General features: G+C 45.8%; 2 protein-coding genes across 2 annotated transcripts in view; one reads left to right on the top strand and one right to left on the bottom strand.

Moving 5' to 3' along the window:
• Positions 1–13,500, bottom strand: part of SYF2 (SYF2 pre-mRNA splicing factor) — a 28,900-nt gene extending 15,400 nt beyond the window's left edge. The window contains exons 1-4 of the mRNA XM_082257304.1: positions 13,402–13,500; positions 10,557–10,658; positions 4,606–4,731; positions 523–640 (exon numbers count right to left, since the gene is read on the bottom strand). Coding sequence (XP_082113430.1) covers positions 523–640; positions 4,606–4,731; positions 10,557–10,658; positions 13,402–13,434 — 379 coding nt within the window. The 5' untranslated portion in view covers positions 13,435–13,500. The remainder of the gene's footprint in view (positions 1–522; positions 641–4,605; positions 4,732–10,556; positions 10,659–13,401) is intronic.
• A 22-nt stretch (positions 13,501–13,522) lies between these two features.
• Positions 13,523–19,562, top strand: part of LRRC72 (leucine rich repeat containing 72) — a 61,374-nt gene continuing 55,334 nt past the window's right edge. Inside the window, exons 1-2 of the mRNA XM_082257303.1 lie at positions 13,523–13,567; positions 18,011–18,084. Coding sequence (XP_082113429.1) covers positions 13,556–13,567; positions 18,011–18,084 — 86 coding nt within the window. The 5' untranslated portion in view covers positions 13,523–13,555. The remainder of the gene's footprint in view (positions 13,568–18,010; positions 18,085–19,562) is intronic.

Below are 19,562 nucleotides of genomic sequence, written 5' to 3'. Positions count from 1 at the left end.
AGACACCGAGAGAGAGACACAGAGACACCGAGAGAGAGACACAGAGACACCGAGAGAGAGACACAGAGACACCGAGAGAGACACAGAGACACCGAGAGAGACACAGAGACACCGAGAGAGACACAGAGACACCGAGAGAGACACAGAGACACCGAGAGAGACACAGAGACACCGAGAGAGACACAGAGACACCGAGAGAGACACAGAGACACCGAGAGAGACACAGAGACACCGAGAGAGACACAGAGACACCGAGAGAGACACAGAGACACCGAGAGAGACACAGAGACACCGAGAGAGACACAGAGACACCGAGAGAGACACAGAGACACCGAGAGAGACACAGAGACACCGAGAGAGACCGAGAGAGACAGAGACCGAGAGAGACAGAGACCGAGAGAGACAGAGACGTAGTGCCAAAAACACAATATGCCAAATAATCTATGCCGAAAATCAACAGCAAAGTGTGCACAGTGCTGGCACGAGCCTAAATCCAGATGTAGTAATAATCTATTAATATACCTGAAAAGCCTAAATCTGGATTCTTTCTCTTCTTCTTCCTCTCCCATCTGTCTGCCTCCTCTGCACTGATATCCAGTAACTTCGCTCGATGATAATCGATTCCCTTCTCAGCACATTCCTAGGAAAAAGAAGAGCAGAGAGGTTAAAATCCTTATTTGGTTAGGCAGTAAAGTGGTTCTTTTCTTTACAAGGTGAAGTTCCACATTAAACTGGGAAAAAAGTCTACTCTTGAAAATGTTCCCCACCCCCTTCTATCTATCCTGCCGAACCTGTATAAAAAAAATGGATCTGTATACTTGCCTATTTTTAATTCTGCTGTGCTACAGTCACGTGATCCCAGCTGTTGTTGGCCCTCCCACCTCTCCCCTGCAGCAGCCGCTTACTGACACGGGGGAGATGGAGCTGCTGAATCACATGACCAGGGAATTAAATATAGGAAAGTACACACATCTTTTTTTTTTTTTTTTTATCAAGGTTAAGATGAGCTGGAGTTAGACTTTTCTTCCACTTTAACCACTTGCTAACCGTATACGGTAGATATACAGAGGCAAGGCAGCTCTCCTGTGCAGGATCAAGTACCTAGTATGTGATACTGCACTTCTGGGTCTAGGGTGTGCACGCACGCCGCCAGTGACCCGTTCCTGCTGTGATTGGACACATGTCCCAGCGAACACCTGCTAATCATTCGGGAAAGAAGCAGAACGGCGGTCTGCCTATGTAAACAAGGCAGATCTCCATTCTGTCAGTAGGGAAGGTAGAGATCCTGTGTTTCTGCAAAGCAGGAACACAGATTTCTGCCTTACCATAGTACAAGCACCTTCCCCACAGTAAGAAAGCACTCTCTAGGCACACATTTAACCCTTTGATCACCCCTAATGTTAATCCCTTCCCTGCCAGTGTCATTAGTACACTGACAGTGCAAATTTGTAGCACTGATTACTGTAATTAGTGTCACTGGTCCCCCCAAAAAGTGTCAAAAGTGTCACTGTGTCATATTTGTAGGCCGCAATGTTGCAGCCTGGCTATAAGTCGCTAATCGCCGCCATTACTAGTATATAAATAAAAATTCCATAATATACTATAGCTTGTAGATGCTATAAAACTTTTGCGCAAACCCAATCACCAATTTTTATTTACTAGTAATGTCAGCTAATCGCCGCCATTAATAGTAAATAAATAAAAATTTCATAAATATATGTCATAGCTTGTAGATGCTATAACTTTTGCGCAAACCGATCAATATAAGCTTATTGGGATCTTTTTTTTTTTAAACAAAAATATGTAGCAGAATAGATATTGGCCTAAATTTATGAAGAAATTAAGATTTTTTTACTTGGATGTGTTTTATAGCAGAAGGTAAAAAAAATAAAAATAATAATAATATATATATATATTTTTTTTTTTTTTTTTTCAGAATTATTGGTCTTTTTTTCTTTATAGTGCAAAAAGAATCAATTACCACTGAAAGAAAGCTCTATATGTGGGAAAAAAGGGACATATGTTATTTGGGTAGAGTCACATGACTGCAAAAATGTCAGTTAAAGTAACGCAGTGCCGTATAGCAAAAAATGGCCTGGTCATGAAGGGGGGTAAAACATTCCAGAGCTAAAGTGGTCAAAGTGAACCTGTTCTTTTACCCTAAATGACCAAAGTTTAAAGCGGAGTTCCACCCTGGGAATACTTTTTTTTAATAAAAATACCCCCGGGACAGTCAGGGCTAGTACATTCCACAATGGCTAGCCTCTGATCTGTCCCGGGTTGCACTTACCTTTTAGGAGAAATACTTACCTTGAAAATTTCTTCTCCAGCGCTGCCATCTCAGGTGTGGGCAGCTTGAAGCCAGCGCGTCCTCTTCTGCGTCCTCTTCGGTCCCACGATGCACTGCACCGGCCCCGCCGTCACTTCGGGTGCCGCAGCGTCATCCCTCCACAGCTTCTGGGCATGCCCAGAAGCTGTTTAGCAAGGTATGACGGCGCCCGCACCGGAACTGACGTCAGGGCCGGTGCAGGCGCATTGATTCCTGGGAGCGATGACGTTCAGCTCCCAGGAATCATTGCATGCCAGGAAGTGACGAATCACCGTGGCCGCCGAGGGGAGGAAGAGGAAGTAAGGTAAGTATATTTTCTTCTATACGAAGTAAAAAAAAAAAAAAAAAAATTGCGATTATCCAGTTGCTTTTCAGGTGACCCGGAGCAAGAAGATGGAAGCAAGTTTAATTTAGGGTGGAACTCCACTTTAAGTTCCCTGTAAATGGCAAAAAACAAAAAAAAACAAAAAAAACATAACAAAAACAAACAAAGAAGCCGCTACTAGGACATGAGCCAATACCTGGAATCCAAGAACATCCAATGTAACAAAGATAAAACGAACACCAAGAAAAACATTTGCTGTGTGGATGTCTTAAAGCGGTATTAAACCCAAAAATGTCATATTGCAGCTTACCAATCATTAGATGTGGCGGCTGCATTCGTTTTGTTTAGACTCTACCCCCCCCCCCCCCGTTTTTACCTGGCGATTTGGCCAGTAACACACCTCCTGTCCTAGCACACCCCCACTATGCACGAAGGAGCACACTGTGCAGATTTGGACAGCAGCATTTTCAGTCTGGAGAAGGACTATTCGATGTATTAGCAGATTTAAATACACTAACAAACTGGGTGGGGTGCTTGGGTGAAATATCAGGGGTCTAAACCGCCCCCCCGACATCTCACCATTGAGACAGCGGACATAAATTCTTCAATTCCTTTCTCTTTAGCCTGAGCTGCACTGAATTTGAATGAACAGGAGACAGAGGTTAATGTTCATTCATAAACTGAAGTGTAGTAGACAGTTTACTATGCTTCAGTTATAAATGTACACAGTGAATGATCACTCACGGAGGTTTGACTTGGAGAGTGCAAAATCTGGTGCTGCTGTAAATGGTAGCCAATCAGCTTCTAACTTCAGCTTGTCCAATTAAGCTGACAAAAAACTGTGAAGCTGATTGGTTTTCTAACACAGAATCCCCCTGTGTACCCGCAGAAGCTGGCAGAGCTACGGGGGGAGGCAAAGAAACACAGGGGCAGCAAAGGGAGGGGGGGGGGGGTAATCAGTGCAGCGGGCCGGGGGGGGGGGGGGGGACAGTTATGGCGCTTTTCCACTGCATTGAACCGAACGGTTCGGCTCGCTTTTGTGCTTTTCCACTGCATGATATGGTGTAGGAACGGTTCGGTACAGTACGGTGGCGCTTTTCCACTGCATGGAACCAAACGGTACGGCTCTCTAAAACAGTACAACCTCGATTGTGGTTCCAAGAGGTACCATACCCAGTACCATATCCCACAATCCTTTGCATGCAGTTACTACTAGCCACTGATTGGTCAGAGAATCATTGTTATCCCACCCACTTAACTTTAGTACTACTTTAGTGGAAAAGCAAACCATACCGAACCGTACCGAGCCGTTCCAACACCGTACCATGCGGTACCAGCAGTGGAAAAGCAAACCGGGCCGAGTAGAGCCGAGCCGGTACTTGCAGTGGAAAAGTGCCATTACAGAACAATGCACTGTGTCCATGTCTCTCTCTCTCCAGCGGCTGAAAGCTGGCAGAAAGGAGAGGGGAAGAGAAACCAGCTTTCAGCTGCTGCAGAGAGCCGCACAGGGCATCGTTCTGCCATTGCCACCACCCCCTCCACTCTGATCCCCCTGCTGTCTGGGCCCCCTGTGTGCCCAGGCCCCCTACAGAATGACTGGATGTACCCCCCTATCAGCAGTCCTGACTATTGTCTATAGATATGAAGTTTCTTTGTGTTCCGTGATGTATGATAAAGAAAACGGGATTGTTGGTTTACCTATAAAATCCTTTTCTTGGGAGTACATCATGGGACAGGGACCCCGGCCCTCTTCCTTTGTGGTTCATGGCATGCTACAAAATCTGAAGCCCTACAGGGAGGGGTTATTACCTGAAGGTTGCAGCATAACCCCAACGTAACGGATATGAAGATGCTCGGTGTCCGGTGATGGATTTTACAAGTAAATCAAACATCCCATTTTTATTAAACTGACCCCAAAAGTGTGAAGGGTTTTTTTTTTTTTTGTCTTTACCCTTTTCTTCTCCTCCTCCTTCAGCTCCCACTCCAGGCGCACTTTCCGGGCTTCCCAGTTACTCGGTAACTTGTGTCGTTTGTCTTCTTCCACCACTTCCTGATGATTTAACTTTCGCGCTTCATTCTGCAAAATAACAAAACTTGTTCGTCATAGAAATCCCAGAAAAAGTGTAATGTCAAGGGATGGTGGGGGAGGCAACAGCGCTACCTTGCCTGCAGCCCTATTATGCTTTAAACTGGTAATATCAGGCTGCATTCTCATCTAGGCGTTGCTATTTTTACCGTTGTTTTACAGGCGTTTTTAGGTTGACAAGCGACTAATGGAAAAAAACATAAAACGCCTGTAATCTGCCAAAAAAGAAGCTCATGTACTTTTTTGAGCGGCGGGCATTTTGCTTAACCACTTAAGCCCCGGAGGATTTGGCTGCTGAAAGACCAGGGGGTATTTTGCAATTCGGCACTGCGTGACTTTAACGGACAATTGCGCGGTCGTGCGACGCTGTACCTAAACTAATTTGACATCCTTTTTTTCCCACAAACAGAGCTTTCTTTTGGTGGTATTTTATCACCTGTGCGATTTTTTGATCATGCGCTATAAACAAAAAAAAGAGCGTCAATTTTGGAAAAATAATATTTTTCACATTTTTTTATATGAAATTCCCCCCAAAAAAATGTAAAAATCAAAATTTTTTAACATTTTGGGCCAATTTGTTTTATGCTACATATGTTTGGTAAAAAAAAAAAAAAAAAACACAAAAAGCGTATTTTGATTGGTTTGCGCAAAAGTTATCGCGTTTACTAACAAAGGGAAAGATTTTTGTCTTTTTTTTAACACGTAATGGCGGCGATCTGCAATTTTTTTTGCGGTACTGCGACATTACGGCGGACATATCGGACCCTTGACTGACATTTTTGACACTTTGGGGGTTACCAGTGACATTACTGCAGTAATCAGTGCTATACATATGCACTGTTACTGTAAAATTACACTGGCAGTGAAGGGGTTAACTTTATTTGAGAGGGAGGGGTTATGTGTGTCCCTAGGGGCATGATTCTAACTGTGATTGGCTGTGGCTTGAGGTGTAAGAACAATGATCAACGGTCCTACATAGTAGAACCGTATGATCATTGTTTCTACACAGGGGAGAATGACAGGCGGCTTGTTTACATCAGCCGCCTGCCTTTCTCCCTCTCCCCCGACGATCGCAGAGTGACCGGCGGACATCGGGTTCCGCCGGTCACACGCACGGGGGGGGGGGGGGGGGGTTGTGACCCGCGCGCTCGCTCCCCAGAGCCTCACAGGCTAGTGACGTACCCATACGTCACTTTGCCTGTGAGGGGCTGACCGCCGCAGTATATATACTTGCGGTGGTCGGCAAGTGGTTAAGGGGTAATTCCACTTTTTTTGAGAAAAAAAAAAAACACATTCCCTTCTGGGTGATCTCTGTACATTACAAGGATTAGGCCCCTTTCACACAGGCGGATCGTTCAGATCCGCCAGTCAGTTTTTTGGGCGGATCTGAACGGTCCACCCCATGCATCCCTATGGGGGATCGGATGTCAGCGGAGACATGTCTGCTCACATCCTATCCGTCAAATCTGGACGGATGGAAACCCTATTTTCCATCTGTCCAGCGGATCAGATCCGACGGTCCGTTCCCATGCGATTTCCCCATAGAGATGCATGGGGAACTGAGAGCTGTGTCTCCGCACACAGCACGGAGAACAGCTGTCATCCTCCTGCTCAGCGGGGGATCGACGGATCTATCCCCCGCTGAGAAAAACAGACGGACAGTGTGAAAGGGGCCTAATAACAAACTTGTTGCAGATTCCTACCTTTTGTTATTCTGAAGAAATCATTGTTTCTTCCTCTGTGCTGAGTGGTTTCATAATTATCTATCAGCTGTGGCAGCTGCAGGGCTCTAATGAGGAAATCTGCTGGGCCTGCATCCCTTTAGACGTGTTCCTATAGGGAGTATCTCACCAAAAATGAAATTTTTATTGCAGGGGATGCCAGAAATCTGACTTGTATCTTAGTGCAGACTTCTGGGAAAATTGGTGAGCCAATCACACAAGCAGGAAATGATGTTTCTGGGGTGTGGTCAGTATACATTGTGAACAGAACAGCTCCAGGCGGCCATATTGGATTTTCAGAAAATGACAAGGTGAAAAGGAAAGGTAATTTTTAATAACATTTAATTACAATATGATTTGTGTTGCAATTGTGTACTCTATATTGTTTTCTTTTTATTTGCTGATTTTTTTCCCCCCACGAAAGTGGAGTTAACCTTTAAGGCGACAGAATGCTCAGATGTGAACAGGGGCCATTGAAATGAATGGGATTGGTCTTGTTGGGTGTTTTTAGAGCTAAGGCTCAGAGCAGAAAATCGCCCAGGATCGACCATGAGTGTGCATGGTCGATCCTGACCCCCGTTCTATACGTCCATAAGACACAGAGCTGCAGCTTGGCCCAGCCCCCTACTCTCTCCTCATTGGCTGTGATTGACAGCAGTGGGAGCCAACGAGGAGAGAGAGACCCAGGATAGCCGTTTCTCCCTTGCACATCGCTGGATTGAGACGGGGGGTTAAGGTGAGTATTAGGGGGATAGCGGCTGTGAGAGGAGCAGCACACAGAACCTTCAGCCTTTACAACAACTACAGTAAACCCCCCTCCATTGCGGGGGTTACGTTCCGGACCCAGCCGCGAAAAGTGAAATTCCGCGAAATAGAAAAACCCTATTAAAATGCATTGTAGGCATGTTTATTTTACTGTCACTGTACGTGTAAAAGCATTTTAAGGTCTTTAACTACTTAAGCCCCGGAGGATTTGGCTGCTAAAAGACCAGGGTTTTTTTTGCGATTTTTTACTGCGTGACTTTGACGGACAATTGCGCGGTCGTGCGACGCTGTACCTAAACGAATTTCACGTCCTTTTTTTCCCACAAACAGAGCTTTCTTTTGGTGGTATTTGATCACCTGTGCGATTTTTTGATCATGCGCTATAAACAAAAAAAGAGCGTAATTTTTGCAAAAATAACAATATTTTTCACATTTTTTTTATATGAAATTCCCCCCCAAAAAAATGTAAAAATCAAAATTTTTTAACATTTTCGGCCAAATTGTTTTACGCTACATATGTTTGGTAAGAAAAAAAAAAAAATAAATAAATCGCAAAAAGCGTATTTTGATTGGTTTGCGCAAAAGTTATCGCGTTTACTAACAAAGGGAAAGATTTGTCATTTTTGGTGTTTTTTTTTTTTAACGAGTAATGGCGGCGATCTGCGATTTTTTTTGCGGTACTGCGACATTGCGGCGGACAGATCGGACCCTTGACTGACATTTTTGACACTTTTGGGGGTACCAGTGACATTACTGCAGTAATCAGTGCTATACATATGCACTGTTACTGCAAAAATGACACTGGCAGGGAAGGGGTTAACTTTATTGGACAGGGAGGGGTTAAGTGTGTCCTAGGGGCGTGTTTCTAACTGTGCAGGGACATTGCTATTGGTGTAAAAACAAAGATCAACAGTTCTACATAGTAGAACCGTCTGATCTTCATTTTTACACCAGGGAGAATGACGGGCGGCTTGTTTACATAAGCCGCTCCGCCTTTCTCCCTTCACAGGAGCGATCGTAGTGTGTCCGGCGGACATCGAGTCCGCCGGACACACGCACTGACTTGTCTGTGAACGAGCCGCGGCGGGCGCGCGCCCACCCGCAATAGGCTCGCAAGTCAGTGACAGGCGAGTGACGTATCCATACGTCACTCTGCCTGGCCGGGGCTGACCGCCGCAGTACATAGTCGTGCGGCGGTCGGCAACCGGTTAAACACACTTTTAAAACAATAGAAACTCATTTAAACACAAAGGATACTGAGAGACAGAGCAAGAGCTATGGAAAACACAAAAATATTTCATTTTTAATGATTTATATAGTAAAATAACATTAAAAAAAAAAAAAAAAAACGCGAATTACCGGGACCGCAAAAACTGAACTGCGATGGAGCGGGGGATTACTGTACTTCCATACTGGGCCAATTCTGGCACTCCGCTCCTACATGTAAAAATCATCATTTTTTTTTTGCTAGAAAATGACTCAGAACCTCAAACATTATAGCAGAGACCCTAGGGAATAAAATGGTAGTCGTTGCAACTTTTTATGTCACACTGTATTTGCGCAGCAATTTTTCAAACGCGTTTTTTTTGGGAAAGAAAACAAATTCATGAATTAAAAAATAAAACACACACACTAAAGTTAGCCCCATTTTTTAAAAGAATGTGAAAGATGATGTTACTTTGAGTAAGTAGATACCCATAAGGTCAAGCTTTAAAATTGCGCACAGTCGTGGAATGGCGCCAAACTTCGGCACCTAAAAATCTCCATAGGCAACGCTTTAAAACTTTTTTTTACAGGTTACTCGTTTAGTTAGAGGAGGTCTTTTGCTAGAATTATTATTCTTGCCCCAACGTTCATGGCAATACCTCACATGTGAATTGAACGCTGTGTACATATGTGGGTGTGACGTACATACGTGTTCACTTCTGAGTGCGATCACACGGGGACAGGGACACTTACATTTTTTTTTTTTTTTTATTGTTTTTTATTTTTACACTTTCCCTCTCAAATTTTTTTTATCACTTTTATTCCTATTACATGGAATGTAAACATCCCTTGTAATAGGAATAGTGCATGACAGGTCCTATTTATGGAGAGATTTGGGGGTCAATAAGACCCCAGATCTCTCCCCAGGCTGGAAAGTCTGAGAAAAAAAAAAAAAACACACCATTTCGGCTCTCAAGCCGAGTTTACGGCAGTATGTACAACTGCCAGGCCGGACGTGACGTGATAGAGTTTGTGGCTGTGAGGTCATCTATGTAGGCTACATGTGATCCACCTAGGTGACAAACTCTACACTCCACCTAGTGGCTGATAAAGAATATTTCCCAAGTGCAGCACACCACCAGCTGACGACTTGTGCCTAATCTTTGAATGGCAAAGGCTTTGAGAATTAGTTACTCAAAGGATAGGCAGAAGTTGTCTGCTGGTAGTAGCTGCTGGTTTGCTCCATTTGGGAAATATTATAGATGACATCACAGCCACAAACTCTACACTCCACCTATGGCGCTTTTCTACTGCATGGAACCGAACGGTTCGGCTCGCTTTTGAGCTTTTCCATTGCATGGTACGGTGTTGGAACGGTTCGGTACGGCGGCGCTTTTCCACTACATGGAACCAAACGGTACCACCTCGGTTGTGGTTCCAAGAGGGCCGTACCGGTACCATATCCCACAATCCTTTGCACGCAGCCTTGACTGTTTGTCACTACTAGCCACTGATTGGTCAGAGAATCGTTATCACACACACTTACTACTTTAGTGGAAAAGCAAACCGTACCGAACCGAACCGTTCCAACACCGTACCATGCGGTACCATGCAGTGGAAAACCAAACCGAGCCAAGCAGGGCCGAGTGGAGCCGAGCCGGTACTTACAGTGGAAAAGTGCCATTAGTGGCTGATAAAGAATAATTCCCAAGCGCAGAACACTACCAGATACTACTAGCAGGCGACTCGTGCCCATCCTTTGAATTGCCACTTTGGGCACTTTTGTCAATCAAAAAACTGGAGGGCTTTTTTGCAGTGAAAGCAGAGTAAGCCATTTCTGTCCAGGAGAGGAACCGGCACCACTGTGCAAAACTCAAGGGAAGTCCGGAGGTCAGATTGAAGCCATTTACAAAGTATCCCTCTGTGTTGCACCAGGCTGTCAGGTGGACAAACACTATGGCTGGAGAGGTAGGGTGGTGGTGCTGTAAATATGCAGTCAGGGGGGCTCAGGAATAAAAGCCTGGGGACCGCTACGTTCAAAGCTGTCCTTGGAATATGGTGTTTGGGGGTCAGCTTTAGGACTCTCATTACGAGGTGTCCCCGTAGGGTGGAAGTCTCTCTTACTCTTTTCAGGTGGAGCTCTCTGAACTTCCTCAGGCGTTCTTCTCTTTTCAGTGTGGTCAGACCTTCCGCCGGAGTGGAGGATGAGTCTTCCTCTGAGGACTCCTGGAGGGACACAGACCATGGGAAGAGAATGACCATACAACCTGTCCATGCTGTGATATGGTGAGGTATCCAGATACCGAACCCCAAAACTCTGTGACCCCCCCATCTCTGTGCGCCTCCACCCTCTATCGTCATACTACAATCCCCATCATCCCCCTCCGCCTTATATTGTAATACTACAAGTCCCATCATCCCCCTCCACCCTCTATTGTAATACTACAAGTCCCATCATCACCCTCCACCCTCTATTGTAGTACTACAAGCCCCATCATCCTCCTCCACCCTCTATTGTAATACTACAAGTCCCATCATCCCCCTCCACCCTCTATTGTAGTACTACAAGTACCATCATCCCCCCTCCGCTCTCTATTGTAATACTACAAGTACCATCATCCCCCCTCCGCCCTCTATTGTAATACTACAAGTCCCATCATCCCCCTCCACCCTCTATTGTAGTACTACAAGCCCCATCATCCCCCTCCACCCTCTATTGTAGTACTACAAGCCCCATCATCCACCTCCACCCTCTATTGTAATACTACAAGTCCCATCATCCCCCTCCACCCTCTATTGTAGTACTACAAGCCCCATCATCCCCCTCCACCCTCTATTGTAGTACTACAAGCCCCATCATCCCCCTCCACCCTCTATTGTAGTACTACAAGTCCCATCATCCCCCTCCACCATCTATGGTAGTACTACAAGCCCCATCATCCCCCTCCACCCTCTATTGTAATACTACAAGTCCCATCATCCCCCTCCACCATCTATGGTAGTACTACAAGCCCCATCATCCCCCTCCACCCTCTATTGTAGTACTACAAGTCCCATCATCCCCCTCCGCCCTCTATTGTAGTACTACAAGTACCATCATCCCCTCCACCCTCTATTGTAATACTACAAGTCCCATCATCCCCCTCCGCCCTCTATTGTAGTACTACAAGTACCATCATCCCCCTCCACCCTCTATTGTAGTACTACAAGCCCCATCATCCCCCTCTGCCCTCTATTTTAATACTACAAGTACCATCATCCCCCTCCACCCTCTATTGTAGTACTACAAGCCCCATCATCCCCCTCTGCCCTCTATTGTAATACTACAAGTACCATCATCCCCCTCCACCCTCTATTGTAGTACTACAAGCCCCATCATCCCCCTCCACCCTCTATTGTCAAAATACAAGCCCCATCCGCCCTCTATTGTAATACTACAAGTACCATCATCCCCCCTCCGCCCTCTATTGTAGTACTACAAGTCCCATCACCCCCCTCCGCCCTCTATTGTAGTACTACAAGCCCCATCATCCCCCTCCACCCTCTATTGTAGTACTACAAGCCCCATCACCCCCCTCCGCCCTCTATTGTAATACTACAAGTACCATCATCCCCCCCTCCGCCCTCTATTGTAGTACTACAAGTCCCATCATCCCCCTCCGCCCTCTATTGTAGTACTACAAGTCCCATCATCCCCCTCCGCCCTCTACTGTAGTACTACAAGTCCCATCATCCCCCTCCGCCCTCTACTGTAGTACTACAAGTCCCATCATCCCCCTCCACCCTATATTGTAATACTACAAGCCCCATTACCCCCCTCTGCTCTCTATTGTAGTACTACAAGCCCCATCATCCCCCTCCGCCCTCTATTGTAGTACTACAAGTCCCATCATCCCCCTCAACCTTCTATCATAGTATTACAAGCCCCACCACCCGCCTCTGTCCTCTATGGTAGTACTACAAGTCCCATCAACCCCCTCCATACTATATAGTAGTACTACAAACCCCATCATCCCTCTCCACCCTCTATTGTCATACTACAAGCCCCATCATCCCCTCCACCCTCTATTGTCATACTACAAGCCCCATCATCCCCCTCCACCCTCTATTTTTATACTACAAGCCCCATCATCCCCCTATTATAGTACTTCAAGACCCATCATCCCCCTCTCCCTTCATTGTAATACAAGTCCCATCATCCCCCTCCACCCTCTATTGTCAAAATACAAGCCCCATCATCCCCTCCGCCCTCTATTGTAATACTACAAGTACCATCATCCCCCCCTCCACCCTCTATTGTAGTACTACAAGTCTCATCTTCCCCCTCCGCCCTCTATTGTAGTACTACAAGCCCCATCATCCCCCTCCGCCCTCTATTGTAATACTACAGGTACCATCATCCCCCTCCGCCCTCTACTGTAGTACTACAAGTCCCATCATCCCCCTCCACCCTATATTGTAATACTACAAGCCTCATTACCCCCCTCCGCTCTCTATTGTAGTACTACAAGCCCCATCATCCCCCTCCGCCCTCTATTGTAGTACTACAAGTCCCCATCATCCCCCTCAACTTTCTATCATAGTATTACAAGCCCCACCACCCGCCTCTGTCCTCTATGGTTGTACTACAAGTCCACAAGTCCCATCAACCCCCTCCATACTATATAGTAGTACTAAAAACCCCATCATCCCTCTCCACCCTCTATTGTCATACTACAAGCCCCATCATCCCCCTCCGACCTCTATTGTCATACTACAAGCCCCATCATCCCCCTCCGACCTCTATTGTCAAACTACAAGCCCCATCATCCCCCTCTGCCCCCTATTATAGTACTTCAAGCCCCATCATCCCCCTCCTCCCTTCATTGTAATACTACAAGCCCCATCATCCCCTCCGCCCTCGCAGAGTGTTCCCCAGCCCCCTGCACATCTCCTCCTCTATTATTTCCCCTCTATATTATGTATTTACCCTTCTAGATGTTTCGGCCTCCTCCGTCTCCATATTACCCGGAGCCACTTCCGCCCTCACGCAACCCGGAGCCTGCGGGCTGACGTCCTTCCTGCGGGTTGCCCCGCCCATCATAGCCTGATCCTCCCGTATCCTAGCAACACATAAAGCCAAGATGGCGGACATGGTGAGTGATGAAGGATTGGAAGCAGCTCAGTGCAATGTGGAGTGCAGAGGAGAGTTCCCATGTCCTGGTGGTGTCTGTCAGAGATGGAGAACAGACAGTTATGGAGTTTTCTGTCTGTTAGTTTTGGATAGGGGTGGGGGGAGGGGTGCATGCATAGCTCCCAACTGTCCCTGATTTGGAACAAAGTCCCTCTGTCCCTCTTTCCTCCCTCATTTGTCCCTTATTTTGGTCTGATCTGTACAGTTGTATATAAAATTCACTTTTTACTTTCCAAAAAGTGTTTCCCAGCGCTAAACCTTTCATCCAATTTCTACATTTCTGTATTTGTAAATTTCACAATCCAATATAAAGGAATAATAGGGGTAAAAAAATAAAAATAAAAACTTGTGGGTTTAACTAATATTTTTTTATATAATTATTCTTTAAGGGGGCGTGGCAGGGGGTGTGTCCTATTCCTACATACGTTTGTTAAGAGATGTCCCTCATTCCTATCACAGAAAGTTGAGAAGTGGGGGTGGATGTCTGTTATGGATGGGAGGGGGGAGGGGTTCAGCATGTCTGTTTTGTATAGAAGGGGTTCATGTGTGTTTTTGGATAGGGTGGGGGGGATGTCTGTTTTAGGATGGAATGGGGAGGGATGCATGTCTTTTTTTGTGTGTGGGGGGGGAGGTGCATGTCTGTTTTGTATGGAGGGGGGGGGGGTTCATGTCTGTTTTGTATGGTGGGGGTTCATGTTTGTTTTTGGATAGGGGGGGGGGCATGTCTGTTTTAGAATGGAATGGGGAGGGGTGCATGGTCTTTTTTTGTATTGGGGCGGTGCATGTCTGTTTTTGAATGGAAGGGGGGTGGGTACACTTATGTTATGTATGGGGAGGGTGGGGGGTGCATGTCTGTTTTAGGTTGGAATGGGGAGGGGTGCATGTCTTTTTTGTATGGGATGGAGGAGGGGGGTGAGTGTCTGATTTGCTTGGGGGGAGGGGTGCATGTCTGTTTTAGGTTGGAATGGGGAGCGGTGCATGTCTTTTTTGTATGGGATGGAGGAGGGGGGTGCATGTCTGTTTTTGGATGGAAGGGGGGTGGGTACACTTCTGTTATGTATGGGGAGGGTGGGGGGTGCATGTCTGTTTTAGGTTGGAATGGGGAGGGGTGCATGTCTTTTTTGTATGGGATGGAGGAGGGGGGTGCGTGTCTGATTTGCTTGGGGGGAGGGGTGCATGTCTGTTTTTGGATGGAATGGGGTGAGGGGAGGGGTATAGTTCTGTCTTGGATGAGGTTAGTGTGCATGTCTGTTTTTTGATGGGAGGGGAGAGGGGTGCAACATGTCTGTTTTGAATAGGGGAAGGGGTTCATGTCTGTTTTTGGATAGGGTGGGGAGAGGGGCGCATGTCTGTTGTTAGGTGGGAGGGGTGCATGTCTGTTTTTGGATGGAATTGGGGCGGTGCATGTCTGTTTTTGGATGGGAGGAGAGAGGGGTGCATGTCTGTTTTGGATGGGGGGGGGGGGTTGCATGTCTGTTTATGGGAAGAATGGAGGGGGGGGGGAGGGTGCATGTCTTTTTTTGTATGGGAGGGGGGTGCATGTCTTTTGTTGGGTGGGAGGGGTGCATGTCTGTTTTTGGGTGGAATTGGTTGGGGGGTGCATGTATTTTGTATGAGGGGGATGTACATGTCGGTTTTTGGATGCGGTGAGGGGGGAGGGGTATAGGTCTGTCTTGGATGAGGTTAGTAGCTGGAGAAGAGAGGAGAGTACACAGCCTGCAGTGTGGGACGGGCTGCAGCCTTTATAGAAGAAGGGCCTGGTGTACACCATTTATGAAGACATCCTGGGCATGGCTCTGGTTTCTGATGGAGCTGAGTGCATTGTAATATCCAAAGAGTTTTTCAAAAAACAGATGGATGACGCGTACCTCCATAAATTGTCCAGACACGCCAATCTGTCTCTCCAAGACAAGATCATCTGTCATTTTATCGCTGGCTTTTATCTACATAAAAGTAAGAGGCTGTCTTTTATGCTATTTCAATAAAGAAGTTAACAGTATTACACTATGGGTCTGCCCTTTATGTTTCCCCATTACATGTGATTGAGTTGAGCTGATCCATGAAGTGGTCACAGGCTTACAGCGTTCTCTGATTGGGGCTTCCCTGTTATGCTATTTTAAGAGGATGTATTATCGAGGAGTCATTCTGAGAGAGGAATTACATGCTTAATCCAAGTGTTTTTAAGGTGAGAGGCCAACTTAGAAGGTGGTGGATATCAGTGCACTAAGAGCACCAACTGTTATATTCAGGACCCCTTTCCTCACCCTTACTTCACGGGCATTGCATGGACTCATCTTTTCCTCAATTTTATCTAATTTTATCTTATTTTGTTTGTGTTATTTGTTCATGTTTGAATATTAGCGCTGCACTATTTTTTTTCTATTCAATTCAGGTTAGTGTGCATGTCTGTTTTTGGATGGGAGGGGAGAGGGGTGCAGCATGTCTGCTTTGGATAGGGGAATGGGGTTCATGTCTGTTTTTGGATACGGTGGGGAGAGGGGCGCATGTCTTTTGTTGGGAGGGAGGGGGTGCATGTCTGTTTTTGGATAGAATTTTGGGGGGTGCATGTCTGTTTTGGATGAGGGGAGCGTGCATGTCTGTTTTTGAATGGGAGGAGAGAGGGGTGCATGTTTGTTTTGGATGGGTGGAGCGCATGTCTGTTTTCGGGTGGGAGGGGTACGGGATGCATGTCTGTTTTTGGATGGGGGGAGGGGTAGAAGTCTGTTTTTATATGGGTGGGGATGCATGTCTGTTTTTGGATGGGAGGAGTACGGGGTGCATGTCTGTTTTTGGATGGGGGGAGGGGTGCAGCATGTCTGTTTTGGTTGATTGGGAAGTGTGCATGTCTGTGCAAACTACAAGTGTGTTCACTTCACACTCCTTAGTACTTGTTGATGTACTCTTTACCACTTCCCGACCGGACCCATAACAGATTTACTGCCACAGGGCAGCCATTCGGTGCAGAATAACGTATATATACAGTCTTATAGATTGGAATGGGTGCCATTGAAATAAATAGGTTTTAACTTGTCATGCAACATTATGTGTTGCAAGTCACACTAGTCTTAAAGAGGAGCTCCACCCAAAAGAGGAAGCTCCACTTCTTTTCATCCTTCACTGCCACATTTGGCACTGTGTCGGAAGATCTTTTTCTGCTGACAAGGTGACAGGGAAGTATCCACGGGCAACCAGACAATGCGTTTCAGAGAAATGTCCTGTCCAACCTTGACAAAGAAGTTTTCTCTGGAACACGTTGCCTATTATTTGCAAAGGATATCTACCCAAAACAAGTTGCCGTAGCATGGCAAAGGGGATTTCTCTGAAACGTGCTTCCTGGTTACCCTTAAACATTTCTCCATCACCCGGAAAGGATCTTCCCATAGCAACTTCAGAATATGGTCTGGACACCAAGGTGACAGGGAAGTGTCTAAGGGTAACCAGGCAATGCATTTTAGGGAAATTTCCTTCATTAAGCCTAGGCTTGACAAAGAAGTTTTCTCTGAAATGCGTTGCCTTGTTATCCTAAGACACTTCCTTCAGACTGTATTCGAACATTACTGTGAGAAGATCCTTTCCGGGTGACAATGGAGACTTCACCAAACGCTTTGCCTAGGCTTGACAAAGGAGATTTTTCCTAAACACATTTCCTGGTTACCATTAGACCCTTTCATGTCACCTTGTCACCCAGAAAGGATTTTCCAGCAGCAACATCCAAATACATTCTGGGCACACAAGGTGACAGGGAAGCATCCAAGGGCAACCAGGCAACACCTTTAAAAAAAAAAAAAACCCTTTGTCAAGCCCAGGCTTGAGAAAGTAGATCTCTCAGAAACGCGTTGCCTAGACTTGACAATGGAGATTCCTCAGAAACGCGTTGCCTAGACTTGACAATGGAGATTCCTCAGAAATGTGTTGTCTAGACTTGACAATGGAGATTCCTCAGAAACGCGTTGCCTAGACTTGACAATGGAGATTCCTCAGAAATGTGTTGCCTGGTTACCCTTAGAGGATTCGCTTAGTTCGCCCCCCCTCTCCTTCCTCTGCAGTTTTCTGGGACACATCACAGGACCCAGAAGACTACGGGACCATTCACAAGTAGGAAACAGGCTGTGAAGCTGTAAGACTTCACTTCCTGTTTCCCTTACTAGAGATGCCAGCGCCTGCACCCAAAGCCGATTGAAGAATCGGTTCAGGTGAGGACATCGCTGGATCCCTGGACAGGTGAGTGTCCTTATATTAAAAGTCAAAAGTTTAACTTTTTCTGAAGGATCCTGGAGCTCCTCTGTAATGTTGTATTACTTGTTTTAAAAGTCATAAAAATATTGAAATATAATAAAAGTGGTGTGATCGGTGCAGATAATAGAACGCTGTGTATAATACAAGTTTGATCTGTCTGTTGGTGCAGATTATAGAGGAGCAGATAGAGAAATGTGGCTACAAGATGGACTCCGATGTACATGAGCTCTACCTGGGCAGGAAGTAAGTACACAGATCCATCTAGTATTTTCTGTAGTATTTCATGACCAGCCTGCTGTACTTGAATATATATTACCCGAGGGCTTGACAAAGTTGCTTTGAATCTAAGAGCCAGATAAAAAAGTTAGGAGCAACCCAGTTTTTTTTTTGACTAACAAAGCTTACGGGTGAAATATGTAACATGTTCCCGAAGGTGAACCTATCCTTTAACCCAGGCATGTCCAACCTGCGGCCCGGGGGCCGCATGCGGCCCAGTACCGCAGGCAATGCGGCCCACTGCCCCCTGACAATTTTTTTTTTTTGCTAGGGAGGAATGAAGTTGGGTCGGGGGCATGGCCACAGCAGCTTCCAACTAACGGTAGGCAGAGGCTGCCTCGAAGGGGGGGAAGCGAGAATGTGCTCCTACCACCATGACCACTTCAAATCACTGAAGTGGTCGTGGTGGTTTATTATCTCTCAGAAGAAGTAAACCTCTGTATACTGATTCCATTTCATTTGATCATCCTCTAGCTGTGCTAAATTAGTGCGGGGGGCGTGGCGGCGTGGGAAGGGTGCGGCGAAATTTTATTACTTATATACCTTAACTATAGTATATATTTTATATGCGGCCCGAGAAGATTTCTCCACACTCAATGTGGCCCAGAGAAGCCAAAAGGTTGGACACCCATGCTTTAACCCTTTCACTGCCAGAGCCATGTTTGTGTGTGTGTGTGTGTGTGTGGGGGGGGGGGTTTGTACACATGTTTACAAAATCATTTTAGGCCTAAAGACTACATAAGACCCCCCAAAACATTATATATTTTCTGATAGCACATGCCCCAGAGCAGGGGTCTCCAAACTTTCTAAAAAAAAAGGGCCAGTTTACTGTCCTCCAGACTTTAACCACTTTACCACCGGAGGATTTTGCTGTCTTACGTCTGGGCTACTTTTTGCGATTTGGCACTGTGCGAATTTAACTGACAATTGCGCGGTCCTGCGACGCTGTACCCAAACAAAATTTACGTTCCTTTTTTTCCCACAAACAGAGCTTTCTTTTGGTGGTATTTGATCACCTGTGCGATTTTTACTTTTTGCGCTATAAACAAAAAAAGAGCGTACGTTTTGAAAAAATAACAATATTTTTCAAATTTTTTTATATGAAATTCCCCCCAAAAAAATGTAAAAATCAAAATTTTTTTACATTTTTGGCCAATTTGTTTTCTGCTACCTATGTTTGGTAAAAAAAAAATCACAATAACCGTATTTTGATTGGTTTGCGCAAAAGTTATTGCGTTTACTAACTAAGGGAAAGATTTCTGTCATTTTTGGTGTTTTTTTTTTTTTTTTCTTTTAACGAGTAATGGCGGCGATCTGCGTTTTTTTTTTTTTTTTTTTCCTGCGGGACTGCGACATTGCAGCGGACAGATCGGACCCTTGACTGACATTTTTGACACTTTTGGGGGTACCAGTGACATTACTGCAGTAATCGGTGCTATACATAT

Source organism: Pelophylax lessonae (assembly GCF_965119305.1).
Source record: "Pelophylax lessonae genome assembly, chromosome: 5".
NCBI lineage: Eukaryota > Metazoa > Chordata > Amphibia > Anura > Ranidae > Pelophylax > Pelophylax lessonae.
Note: the sequence above shows the minus strand (reverse complement) of the source record. Positions and strands in the feature narration are given on the sequence as shown.